Source organism: Chrysemys picta, chromosome 18 (assembly GCF_011386835.1).
Source record: "Chrysemys picta bellii isolate R12L10 chromosome 18, ASM1138683v2, whole genome shotgun sequence".
In the NCBI taxonomy this organism is placed as follows: Eukaryota; Metazoa; Chordata; order Testudines; family Emydidae; genus Chrysemys; species Chrysemys picta.
Genome location: NC_088808.1, coordinates 17605534 through 17618777, shown reverse-complemented (window position 1 = coordinate 17618777; position 13244 = coordinate 17605534). Strand labels below are relative to the sequence as shown.

General features: G+C 48.0%; 3 protein-coding genes across 6 annotated transcripts in view; 1 reads left to right on the top strand and 2 right to left on the bottom strand.

Annotated features, from left to right (window-relative positions):
• The window catches only part of FAM163B (family with sequence similarity 163 member B), a 65273-nt gene extending 61928 nt beyond the window's left edge, over window positions 1-3345 (top strand). For both annotated transcript variants that reach the window (XM_005293245.5, XM_005293246.5), the window contains one exon: window positions 573-3345. In XM_005293245.5, coding sequence (XP_005293302.1) covers window positions 573-965 — 393 coding nt within the window. In that variant the 3' untranslated portion in view covers window positions 966-3345. The remainder of the gene's footprint in view (window positions 1-572) is intronic.
• Window positions 1-13244, bottom strand: part of LOC135976492 (spidroin-1-like) — a 925731-nt gene that overhangs the window by 680651 nt on the left and 231836 nt on the right. Inside the window, exon 2 of the mRNA XM_065572401.1 lies at window positions 91-191. Within this exon, the coding sequence (XP_065428473.1) occupies window positions 91-104 (14 nt within the window). The 5' untranslated portion in view covers window positions 105-191. The remainder of the gene's footprint in view (window positions 1-90; window positions 192-13244) is intronic.
• The window catches only part of ADAMTSL2 (ADAMTS like 2), a 47729-nt gene continuing 38245 nt past the window's right edge, over window positions 3761-13244 (bottom strand). For all 3 annotated transcript variants that reach the window (XM_024106032.3, XM_024106031.3, XM_042854324.2), the window contains 4 exons: window positions 10249-10419; window positions 9595-9771; window positions 7003-7147; window positions 3761-4718 (listed from right to left, as the gene is read on the bottom strand). In XM_024106032.3, coding sequence (XP_023961800.2) covers window positions 4600-4718; window positions 7003-7147; window positions 9595-9771; window positions 10249-10419 — 612 coding nt within the window. In that variant the 3' untranslated portion in view covers window positions 3761-4599. The remainder of the gene's footprint in view (window positions 4719-7002; window positions 7148-9594; window positions 9772-10248; window positions 10420-13244) is intronic.

The following is a 13244-nucleotide window of genomic DNA, read 5'->3' as shown; positions in this document are numbered from 1 at the left end:
AGCGCTCAGGCAGCCCGGCTCTTAAACAGAGCCGAAGAGTCAGGGGAGGAGCAGAGCCTCCGGCCGCGGGAGGGGAAGTGCCTGGCCGGCATTTTCCCGGACATGTTCGGCTTTTTGGCAATTCCCCCCAGACGGGGGTTTGAGTGCCGAAAAGCCGGACATGTCCGGGAAAAAGAGGACGTATGGTAACCCTAGGGGAGGGGCTCAGTTTCTGAGGCTGATGGAGCCTGGCGCTGGGAAGTCCTGTTCAGCCCTCTCTGGTCCCTCCCTTGCTAACAGAGGATTGTGCCCTACAGCACAGTTAGTAGTGTTTTATCCAGAATACAGAGTGAGACATGGGGCCTGGGACTGAACGACCCTGAACTTTGGGAATGTCCAAAATCCCAACTCAAATCCAGCACAGGATGTTGCAAATGGCCCATCTTTTTCTCATAGGTTGAACCAAACCAAACCCTGAAAACGTTGGTACGTTCCCAATCCAGGTGCAAATCCATTACTGTTTAGACTGACGCAGCTGTAGGCTCGAGTCCCTTTTAAGTAATCAATGGTTTCCTGTTTCCTTGGCTTTTCAGTATTACTGCTGCAAGAAGGAGGAATCTGAAGAGGATGAGGAGGAGCCAGATTTTGCCGTGCATTCCCACATCCCTCCGCTTCACAGCAACCGCAATGTAGTGCTGACCAATGGGCCTTCGCTCTACTCCTCCTCCTCCTCACCCTTCAGCAAACAGCACTCCCAGTGCAGGACTGTCTGCCCTAGTTGTACCCACTATGATCCACCTACCTTCTTTCTGCAGCAGCCGGATGAGGTCCACAATGGAGGCGACCGGGTCAGCTACAAGACCATCAGCCAGGAAGATATTGAACTGCCGGTGAACGTGACCAACCTGCAAGCTCTGAACCCCAACCGGCTGTCAGCCATGCGAGAAGCTTTCTCGCGCAGTCGGAGCATAAGCACCGACGTCTGAGTGGCTGGAGCCCCACACCGGTGGGCTGCCCGGCAAATGACCCCTCAGCGTGAGGCTTTTTCTATGCCGTTGTGGCTTTTAACAACGGTGAAACTTTTAAAATCCATGGAAGTGTTTTAAAATGATGAATGTATTTATACATTAGATAGGCATATAAATATACTAAATCACTAGGTAAAGGGTAAGCAAAAAAAGCCAGAGAGAGATGGTTGTAGAGGTTGCAGCTTGTATGTGGTAGGTTTTCTAGCGCTGTACATTGAAAATGTTTTCTTTTTATACTGAGGAGATTTTGATATTGTGCATCCTTTCCTACACCTAAAAAGGGCCCTCCATACCCATCATCGACAATTGCTATGGGGTAGTTTGCAATCTTAAAGGCAGGTTTCCTGCAATGGCTGACAAAGCGGACGAGCACTGCACAGGTGAATAGGACTCGACAGCTTCTTTTTGTGGATGAAATTCACCCCCCCCCACAGGGGACCTGCAACCAGGTCTCTGCACCACTGATGGCCTCAAAGCAGGACCAACTGGGATTTTGTCACGCAGAGTCTTGTGCAGTCTCTCTAGATAGGGGTGAATTTCCTAGATCAGCTTAATTTACTGGTTAGTAAATCCTAACGGTTATCCATGAGCTTTCTATGAAGCCGGCGCTCTCTGTCTCCCTCTTTTTGGGCACAAGTGCTGAAGGGAAGTGCCTTGAGGTTAAGGATGCACAACTCTTGTAAAGTCTCTTCCTTTAGTGGAGGTCCCCAGAGCTGAAATGTATCAGGCATCTGGAATCTATGGAAAGTATTTTTTTAAATAGCACATGCAAGAACTTTCAGGTTTTTCTGTAACGGGAGAACAGTGCACTGAGCAGTTTTGGTTTTGCAAATATTACCAAAAAACCCCAACAATGCCACACGCTCTTTCTAAACTGGGGAAATGAGGGCTAAACAAAACTAAAGAGGACATTTTATTTTTTCCATCTGGAAATTTGTCACATTTTAGACTTAAAACAAAGCAACAGTCACATTCTCAATTACAAGTCACTGACAGCGCTCAGCTAAATAGGATTGCTAATTTGCAGCAGTAGCCAAGGCCATGTATGGCCCAGAATGGGGCTGCTGTGCAGTCATTAATGGCCTGGGCACGGCCTCGATTAGCTGTTTTCCCATTCCCTTCTCCTTACGTGGCTTTGCACAGGGATTGCTCTGGAAGAGGTTTTGTCCGAGTTTTCAAGGTCATGCTCGCCGCAAAAAGTAAAAATGCACCATTGTTTTCCTTTGTTTTGATAACCGTTCAACCCCTGCCAAATTGTTGTCATGCTAGCAGCCAGAGAGCTAGACCCCAGCGGGTCTGAACCCAATCAATAGCCTGGTTTAGGTCGTTTAACATGAGGAAGTGAACTGCTGCCTGTGTGCACTGAAATTAGGCTCAGGCTCGTAGTTTCTTGATGCTGCAAATCCATAAGCACCAAATTCTCTGGAAGCTTTAGAGGGCCGTTGACTGCTGTGCTGATGTAGTAAGGCACTTCCCTGGCTAAAGCACGACAGGGATCGTTTTATTCATTTAAATAACAAACCATCTACAATTTCTTTAGCAGAAGAAGTAACCAGCAGTGACCGAAGCTTATCGAAAGGTCTTTTGCAACTCACTCTCTCAAGGCTTGTTTATCTGGTGCATACAATTTGTTCTACGAACCATCTCCTTTGTAATGGCACTGTACGTTATTCAGGCTAATAGCATTGCTCTGTAACTGCAGAATGACTCGTTCAGCTACAGAGCATGGACTGGCTGCAAATAGACTCTGATTTGCTCAGCGCCATGCTCTGAGGTTGCTTCATTACAGACATGCTCTGGGCAAGGAAAGCGGTTGTTTATAACCACTGGATGCAGCCGAACTGGACATGATACTTTTGACCCTGAGCTTTTTTAATTCCATGGGAGACCTTCTAAAGTACTCGTCATTCTTTAGGACTTAATAGCTTAGACCATCTTGGGGTTTTTTTGTCTTGGTTTGTAACAAGTTAAATATGCTGGATTTATTCCTTACTGAGCTCCCTAATAGGGGACGCATTGCTGTAAATGTGCTCATTGGGAATGTTCCGTCTTCTAAGTGATCTGATGTAACAGCGGCTGCTTCTACCGGTTTCTTCCATTGTACGAGTCTTATTCGAGTTTGTTTCAGCTGCATTTAGCCTTTGGATTCTTTGCATTTCCGGTGGCTGTTCTTAGAGCGCCATCTTTCCTCTTTTTTTTTCCAGTAGATTTTTGAAACTAAGCAAGCGATGTCGTCTGTTTCACTAACCTTCACCTGGTGAACTGTTGTACAGGACTTCTGGACTCACTGAGGGGGGGAAAAAAGCAAATAAAAAAAATAAACGACTCTTTGCCATGATTTCAGAGGCTGTTTTTTTTTATTGGCGGCGTTTGGAATCACATTGCCGTGTGTTAATCATGTGGGCTCCTAGAGGAGGGGTTTTTCCAGAAGTGCTCAGGATTGGCCCCCCCCAGTCCTGGAAGGTGCGCCATGGGGGCAACTTATCCACAGAGTCATAGGATTATTACTTACTAGTTGTATTTACCATAATGTCTAGGAGCCCCAGTCATGGCATGATGCTGTGTGAACAGAGTCCCTGCCCCGAAGAGCTTATATCCCATTGACTTCAATAGGTCTCCTCCCATAGTAACGTAAGTGATGCTTGTTTGCAGGATCAGGCCCTGCGTTTACAGTGACACCTATCCAATACCTCTTCATCAGCACCAATATCCAGGGACAGACATGCTAAAAATTCAAGAATAAAACTAGATACCACCATAAATATGACAATTTTATTAAAATATACATACGAGTACAAATTAATGATTATAGGGCTAAAGTTCACTGTTTGTAAACAAATATATTAAAAAGAGCACGTCTTTTTTGTGATATAAAGTGCAGTTATGTTTCATTATTATATACAATGTCAGCATTATGATTTTTATAAGGCCTATGAAACTAAAGTTTGATTATAAGATAAAATTCTCTGAAAAAGTATACACCTACATATTACAAAAGGCTTTGGCTTGCACTCATTTAGGGAATGAAATTCAGCTCCCAAACATAAAAGAAATTAAGGCTAGAAAGCAGGCTTGTGGGATGAATTAGAAAACAGGTTATAGGATCCTCTGCTAAGGCAAACATAATGGTGCTTTAATTTCACATGGTTGACACTTTGACGTTCTCAATTTGAAACTCGCACAGAAAACAAAGAACAGACCTTTTAAAACAAGTGACTGTTTGGAATTAAGAGTGAATCAAATATACAAGATTCTATGTACAGCTTTTGATAATCACATGCTACCAATGTACAGTAGTAACGAAGCTTTCATGTCAGCTTCGAAACAAAATGTTGATGCCATTTCCCGCCGTTACGAGGAATCAGAATAGCAGTTTTGCAGTGCTGGAAGAAAACATCCTTACCCCAAGTTTGCGGCACATTTAACGCTTAATAATGCCGGTATGATGAGCTATCGGTAAGTGGTTACGTCAAACCCGGGAGCATCACCCTGGTGTATGTTACTTCTCCTGCCAAATGCTGGATGCTCAAAATGAGTCTACCCTTAATTCCTTCCATCTCCAAGAGCTGCAGTAATTAGTCTAATCTCTCCACTAGGAGTGGGGAGCCCGGCAGGACCTGCAGCAGGCTTTGCTGTAATACCAGTGGCTGCAGAGATTCACTTTGATTGCCAAAGCACAGTTCGTTCCAGCTTGGTCCTGACAGCTGTCATCTAGAGAAGAGAAACACATATTGGCACTCAGATGAGTGAGGTCAGAAGGCAACAGTATGAAAAAAAATTAGTCTATGTTATTAGCTCATTTCTCCCACGCTATTTAACTCCTTGCCTCCTTGGAGGTTTTATTGATCTACAACCAAGACCTCACCATGCCTGGCGCTGTACAGACACGTAACATAAAGACAGTAATGTACGTGTCATAATACACATTTGAAATGATCAGGAGTGCAGCAGTATGATGGTAAAAAATCAGAGTGAGAGACCAGCTGAACGGCAGGAGGAGGCCCGATCCAGTTCCATCCGGGCGCAGCACACATTCGCTCTCAATAAAGGGATCTGTGGGGAATCTTGGAGCAGGTGGGAGAGTGGACAAATGAATGGGAGGACTTGCTGGTGCACAAGCATCCCACCTAATTGCTGTTTTTTTTAGCAATACTTTGCCCCTCCATGCTGAGTTCTGGCCCAGGGTCACTAAGCGCCTTGCAAACCTCACGACTGCGAGCAGGCATCTCTTTCCCTGGGTGACAGATGGGGGAGCTGGGTTACCAGAGGTGACACGGCAAGGCCATGGCAGAGTCAGGCACAGAACTCAACTATGACTCCCAGGTTTGTGCTTTAGCTGCAGGACTATTCTAATTCCCAAATCCTATTAGTGAATTAGAACTAAATGCTCACTAACACTCTCGGTTTCTTTGAACCACCAGACTGCACTCAGAGAATGAGATCGTTACAAATCCCCCAGTACATTCAGAGACCAAACTCATGAAAATAATGGCAGAGCTGAAACTTACTGGAACGTTAGTGGGAATTCACAGAGACGCATGCTACCAGAGTTAGCTTGCGCACAGTTAGCTTTTGTCTTCAGGCCAGAGTTTTATTCCTTTGAAAGGCACCCCTTAACTTAACACGGCCGTCTGCAGGAATCGCATGTGTGAGGCCAACTTATCCAGACACTCATGGGCACCTGCCACCATTACGCGTTTGCTGGGCTGAATGCAGATTTTTTTTCAGTTGGAAAAAATACAATATAATAATACTACTCGTATATAGCTTGGACTTCTGATGTAACTGATAAACTTCTATAAAACACCCCTGGTACAAAAAACTGAAACTGGTATTTAACCAATAAATACCAGAAAAACACTGGAAACGGTGACTCAGTTTGTGTTGACCTCACCCCTTTCCCAGTGCAGTTTGTTTATAAAGGGGCTGTCTCTGCACCCTAGTTTGTATTGAAGGGCTTGTCTACAGGGAGCAGTAATGGAGTCCACAGTATATGAGTTCTAAAGTGTGCTAATGTGTTATGCATTAATTGGTCCATTAGACCCTGCCGGTGTGCTCTGAATGTGCCCTAGTGCACTTTAATGTAGTGTTGTTTGAAACAGTACTATGTATTTATACAAACAGCCCCAAAAACCTCCGATTATTGCTATCTACAGTACACTCAAAAATAGCTAAAATAACCCCCCCCCCCAAATTTAAATTAATAAATCCAGAAAAACCCTGTAGACGGCGTCATTTGTCAGTAAATTTCAAAGCACTTTACGAAGGTCAGTATCATCAACCACATTTTAAAGATAGGGAAACTGAGGCACAGAGCCTTGCCGTGACTTGCCCAACATCACCCAGCAGCCCAGTGCAGAGCCAAGAATAGAACCCAAGTGTCCTGGGTCCCAGGCCTGTGCTCTGTCCCAAAGCCATACAGCCTCTGCTGCATCTAATTGCACAATAGCTAGTGGTCCTCATGTATAAAGATGCATGCATAGGTCCCAAATCACTGTACAAACAATACACATACATTGCCACTGAAAAGCAGCCATCTCTGGGGTGGAGGGCAGCTACGAGGCATATGACAAGTGCCCCAAGCACTATGTACCAATGAGGGGAAGTAACATGTGGGCCAGATTTCTGCTCTTATGAAAAGTGCCACGGGACTGGCGTGGAGGGTGCTTAGCACCTCGGAGGATCAATGCACCTGGGAAGTAGTAGTGTGAAAATGGCTTATTCCAGTTTAGCTTAAGCCCCTTCCTACGCAACATAAGTGAACCAATAACGGCCACTCCTAGAGCAGACTGTGTCCCCACAGGGGTTAGACCGGTATAACGATACCTGTGTACCCATATTGGTTTAGCCTGTATAAAGGTATAATCTGTATAAATGGTAAAAACTTTCCCATGTAGACAAGGCCTTAGTCTAGCTCCTGTTCCTTACTGGCTTGCATTGAAAACACGGCCCCAAACCCTGTCTTGGCAACACAATCTGGATTCTTTCTCCTCACCTGGTGGCTCAGTAGGGCAGGGCTGCAGGTCACAGGTTTGTTTACCAACAGGCTTCACAAGCGGGTCACAGCCACGAACAATATCCGTGCCCTGGTAGCACTTCACATCTCGCATTCTCACGCCAACGCCGCAGGTTTTGGTGCACTGGGGAACAGAGCGAGACAGAGATATTGTTGGCAGAGGCAGCAGGCCTCCAAGGGCAGTGCACTGAAAACCTCGACTAGACACTGACGAGCCCTGTTTTTGGGGTGCACAGCGATTCACTGCTCCCCTTTCAGAAAGAATCAAGTAACCCCGTCATGGTGCAACAGTTTTCTTTTAAATCAAATCGTTGGTGGCTGCGAAACCAATCCAAAAACCTGCCCGCCTTCCCTCAGCACAACACAGACATCCCCCTGCCATGCAAAGCCGGGCATCACTCATGTCCCACATTAGCAGCATCTAGGCCTTGCTTTGACCCTCTGCACAGGGCGGTTTCATGCCTGGGGCTGGTGTAGCCAAGAGGAGCAGCACAGCACGCTGGGTGACACCCAGCCCTCAACGACCCAGTCCCCTCCGTTTTTGGGATGTCAGCCGAAACAGGGCCCGTGGCTCGGTGGGCCTCATTTAGATGTGGCAAAGCCAACGCCACCCTGAGTACGGCCTGTCTCTGTTTACTGACGTTTGGCTGCGTTGTCACGCTGGCATTGCAGTGGGAGCTGCTGTGTTGATTCCAGACTACACCAATGACTGGTTTTAAAAACTAAACTCAACAAGCTGTTTGGACCTCTGAAGGAAAGGGCTATACTATAATGACAGGGACCCGTGGTTATTGATTTACCTTTGAAGCACCATGCACGGCTATTGTGCGAGGCAGGACAGAGGCTCAGCTGCGGCAGTTGGGCCAGGAACCCCCGCAGCCAGACCCAGCTTTTGGGGTCTGGAGTCTGGCCACCGACTGCAAGACAGGAGTTGGCCTACAGCTGCTCCTGACACGTGGTTGAAACCAGAGTCAGGTGCACGGTTGAGTTTTCACGCGGTTAGGGAGTTGACTTGTTACACAATTTCCTGGGATAGATTTAGGGATTTCGTACATGTCATGCCCAAGAAATAGCCCCGGTGACTGGTACACCCTCATTCATCACAGGACAGGCTGTAACAGGGCAAAGCTTCTCAGCAGTGACCCCTACCTATGTGCCTCAACCCTGCTCTGTAGGGACCATCTTTAGGCACGAGAGGTCAGCTCCTCCTCCATGCACCATTCAGGCCGTGCTCTCTCTTTGCAGAGAGGCGAGGGGGACTTCACACTAGCAGTAGCGACATGGGGATGCAGATGGCTCCCCACTGGGAACTGCCCCAAAACTATCAACAAAGAGACAAGGTGGGTGAGATCATATTTTTTATTGGACCAACTTCCATTGGTGGAAGGGCCACGCTTTCCCTGTGAAGCTCGAAAGCTCTTTCCTCCCTCCAAGAGAAGTTGGTCCAATTAGCGATATTACCTCACCCACCTTCTCTCTCATCTCCTGGGACCAACATGACAGCAACAACGCTACAAGCAAAACCAGCAATGCTTTCCCCAGTACCACACAGGGAAATCTTTGCCTATTCCACTGATCCATTGGCAGAGTGCACACCGGGAAGTGTTTTCCTGCTCCGAGTCCTGCTGACCCCAATTCTCCCAGCCCCACTCTCTGCCAATATCTCCCCCTTCTCTTTTACAGCTCCCCCCTCTGTCCCATTACACAATTACTACGGCTGCCTCTGCAGACTAAGCCAGACTCCTACAAGCGATTGCAAAAAAAAAATAACCCAAACACTTCTTTTCATTGCTGTTCTCCAAAAGCACAGAGAGGACTGATTACATCCTGGCAGGGCCCGCACTCCACTAAGGCTGCCTTGGCACCAGTAGCCAACTCCTAATCAGCTCTTGGCAATCGCGCCACGCCTCTCTGGCTGATCCATCACCGGCTGTGCCATGTGAGCTAAACTGGAACTGTCGTCCTAAGGTGCGCAGGCTTCGCCGTGCCAGACAGAGCAGGGCAAGGATCTGGCTCTTTCGTGGTGGGGGCAGGGCTGGGAGAGGGGGCGCATTTTCCAAGGATTGCTGTGTTGATGAGCAGGTGTCACTCATTCACAGTGCACGTATTCAAACAGCCTTGCAAAGGAATGGGACTCTCCTCTCCCCCGCATCTTTAGCGAAAGGGAGGATGTAGCACCCATGAACGGCTCTAGATTGACCACCCCGGAGATTGGCATCCTATGAACATAACAGGCATGTGATCAACCCCACTGAGCCGTCAGCAGAGTGAGCGTTCGAAAACATTTTACTGCTCCGGAAAGAGCAGTTTCCACGTGCCCTGCACAGGAAGGGCCACACGATTGCCTCTTCCCCCCTGTGAGGATTCCCGCCCATCAGCAATGATGTTACTGAGCACTCAGCTTCTGCTTCCCAGCGGCAGAGCTCACGGCGCTTTACAAAGGTGCACAAGTGCCATTGTCCTCATTTTACTGCCTCCCATCCATTAGTCCCCTGCTCTGATCAGATCCCCGGCTGCCCCAGAATACACCCTAGACCTCAGCAATTCCAGTTCCTACAGGCTGCACCTTACCTCAGACCAGGGAGTCGTGTACCACTTGAAACAAGGCCGTTCAAAGCAGGTGGTTTCTTCTATGGGTTTCTTGGTGACGTCACAGTCGGTGGGGTTCCGTGTTTTGATTTTCCCGTTGACGATCTCCAGGCACATCACTATCCTCTTCTTCACCCCCCGGCCGCACGTGGTGTTGCACTGCCAAGGACAGAAGCCAGCCAGAGAGAGAGACCAAAATGAAGCGTCGGAGAGACGTCCAATGTTGTGTGACCTCAGGCAGAAGAGCCCAGAGCTCACCGCGCTCCCAGCCTGGGCTCACTCCTGGCCTCCAAATGAATGATGTCCATGGGCATATTCCCCACCAGTCTGCCCAGGATCCCACACAGGCCCTCCACCACCCACTGCCAACACCACGGGGGAGCAGGGGGTGGAATCACACTAGTGACCTAGCAATGAGGCCATTTGAGGCACTTGAGCTCTCTAGTATTATCCCCACTTGGGGAGCCTGAGGTCCAGACAGGGGACATGCTTCATAGCAGGTCAAAGTTGGGGAACAGACCCAGGAGTCAAGACCCCCTTCAGCACCCTCCCTCCTGAGGCTCGCTCCCTCATATGGATGGGACGGCCGCACCCATCGGTTGGAACAGGCACGTCTTGAGGTGGGTTGGCTCTTACCCGTTCCCAGTCCTGTGCCAGCCAATGGGAAGGGCAGTTCTTGTCCCCGCAGGGGTGGATAGCAAGCGGCTTGGTCTCCAGGTTGCACTGGGACTCTGGCACCACACGGCCATCGCTGGTTTTACAGTACACGTGCCTGATCATCCTCCCTTGCCCGCAGCTGCCACTGCACTGAAACAAAAAGAACAGAGAGGTGCTGGTGAGTAATGGGAGGGTACAAATACCCCACATTCGCTCCTCATCTCGACGGGGCCATAGCGGAGTGGGCGGGATTCCTGTGTGTCTCAATCTGACCTCAGGTGTAAGTCCCTTGGGGCAGGGACCGTGTGTGTACATTTTTGACTGGGCAAAATCAGCTGCCTTATGGGCAGCTCTTAACAATATGGAATGAGTTACCTCAGGCTAACTAGGAACTGGAATTTTACTAAGCCTGACAAAGAGCCGCAGTCTTCGTTTCCCCAGCGTGTTCTGAAAGTCAGGGACCCTTTAAGGTGTCTCAAGTTGGGCACCCAAAAAAAAAATCACAAAATCTTGGCCAAAGAGTTTAGGTGACTTGCCCCCAGTCACACAGGGGGTCTGTGGCAGAACTGGCTATTGGACCCAGAGTCCCAGCCCAGAGCCTTAACCACAAGACCATCCTTCCATACGAAACCAATCCCCTGCATTGATTGCTGGTGATCTCAGCCAAGAAACAACGTATGACCCCGAGTTACAGGCCCCCAAATATTATGGTGGTAGCCATTTATTTTTAAAACGTAAGGACATCGATGGCATATGACCATGACGGGCTGGACCCTGCCACCCATGCTCACTGAGCAGCACAAAATGGGACTAGTCAGGAATACGGCACAAAATGAGGGACGTGGCTGCCAATGCATCCCTGGGAAATGGAGTTTGGTCACCCCTAAACTCAAGTCTCACTGGCAGGGGAGAGGCTATAAGGGGAATAGAGAAAGCCAAGTGTTTTGCCTGCATTAGAGGAAACAGGTGGCAGCTTTCAAAGAGACCATGAAAAATAAGGTAAATGGTTATAAATATATCCCCTGCATTTAAATAAAAGGAACCCCACACAGGTATTGTCTTGAGCAATATTTTAAACACCGAGAGTTCCCATGGACTTTTGTTGCGGTTCTTTAAGGAGATGCACTACATTGCACAGTGCAGCTGTCGCCATGGAGACCACTTATTTTTAGACAATGCCAATGAATCAAAATCTATATAAAAATAGCTCGGGAACAAGGTCCATGTGACACAACCACACAGCACCTTTTTTTGTTAAGAACATTTTGGGGGAAGGGGGGGTTGGGTGGAAGGTTGTTTTGAATCGCATGAACTTTGGCAATGTCAAGCAAAGATTATACCCAGAGGTGATTGAGCCAGGGATAAGAGACCCTGTCACCTTCATGCAGCAGATGGAAAATGCTAAAGTCCTCTAACAGTCAAGTCCCAGGGAATTTTGCCTGAGGAAGAACTGAGCAGGGATTTCAGGCTCGGATCCACCTGCAGGGGGAGACCTTTGTGCTGCAGCCAGGAAAACAAGGGTCTGATCCTTAGAGATGCTCTTTAACCTGACCCCTGCATCAAAACACTCCTAAACTAAGAGGAAGTTTGGTGCTGGATCCAGATCTGAATCAGAACCTCTACAATTTTAACGACGGGCTTCACTTGTGCAAGGAGGTGGCAGTGCACCCCTAACTTAACTGGAAAAATCACATCGAAGCTATGGAAAGGTCTGGGGGGGAGATAATGCAAAAACAGGCACAATGAGCCTTGAATCTGTGGATCAAATTTTCAGCTAGCTACAAGCCACGCTCAAAGTTTGCACATCCGCTTTTGCACACCCAACTGACTGTAAACTCAAAGGAGGGCCATGCTTTTCTGCACGTGTACACTGGAGATTCCTGCACCCCAGGGCTTGTGTGCTGGGGAGGCCTCATGTGGCATGAGAGATCTCCCAACTAAGAGCCTCACCAATGTAAGACTGAGCAGAGGAAGGTATGTTGGCTGCCAGGTGGGGAGGCGATAAGTCTGTGTCACTTAACTAGTCACCCTACTGCCCCTGGATCTATTGATTAAGCAAGCCACTTCCCTTAAATGACCATTGAGCTACGAGTTGTAAGACACCCAGGAGCTCTTAATGATGGGGATAGAAAAGCTGCTCTATTGCGTCATCTCTCTCACACTCCACATCATTTCATCTATGTTCACCACATCACTTCCTCTGGTCAGTCTCACAAACAGACCAGCCGGGGTGTAGGGAGGGACACACTCCTTTTCCACTCACGCCGAGCAAAAGAACACGCTAAAGTAACAGCAGCAAAGATGCTCCTCTCCTTCCAAAACCCTCCCCAGTGAATTCCTCTTTAACTTAGAGTTGAAGTGGAACCAAAACAATAGATCTGAACTCAGAGCTTGACAGGTTCTCACTCACGCAGATATGACCAAGACAGAGAGAGGGTGAGACCACAGCTAGCGCGCCTAAATACGACAGACCCAACCATGTAAGATAGCCCCTACTCACCGCTTCTCTTAAAGGGCAATCATTCTGGGGAGAAAGAACTGGAGATTATTACTACAAAAGCATCGCTATGTCACTTGACTGCCTGATTGAATAGAACCAGGGTGAATACTACCCCTCCCCCCCGCAAAATGTATTGATTGGACTGAAAATGGTGAATTCTCTTTGCTGATATCTGCAAAGCCCTTTGATTGACCTCCACTGTGAGCTAGTTTTTGGTCAGAAGAATGAGGCCACTTCACTGCCACTTGTGTGAATGCATGTCCACCTAAAATTTCACATCTGGAGCATCTGTACTGCCATCTGCAAAGGACTGAGTGGGTTTCAGAGTCAACTAACTGGAGAGCAGAAAAGGCACCAGGTGACTTAGGTACCAACCAATCACACAGGGTGAAGAGCTTAGTCAGGGACAGAATTTGTGAGCAACCCATAGGCAGACATTGGTTTGCCCAAACTGACCCACGATAAATAACACATG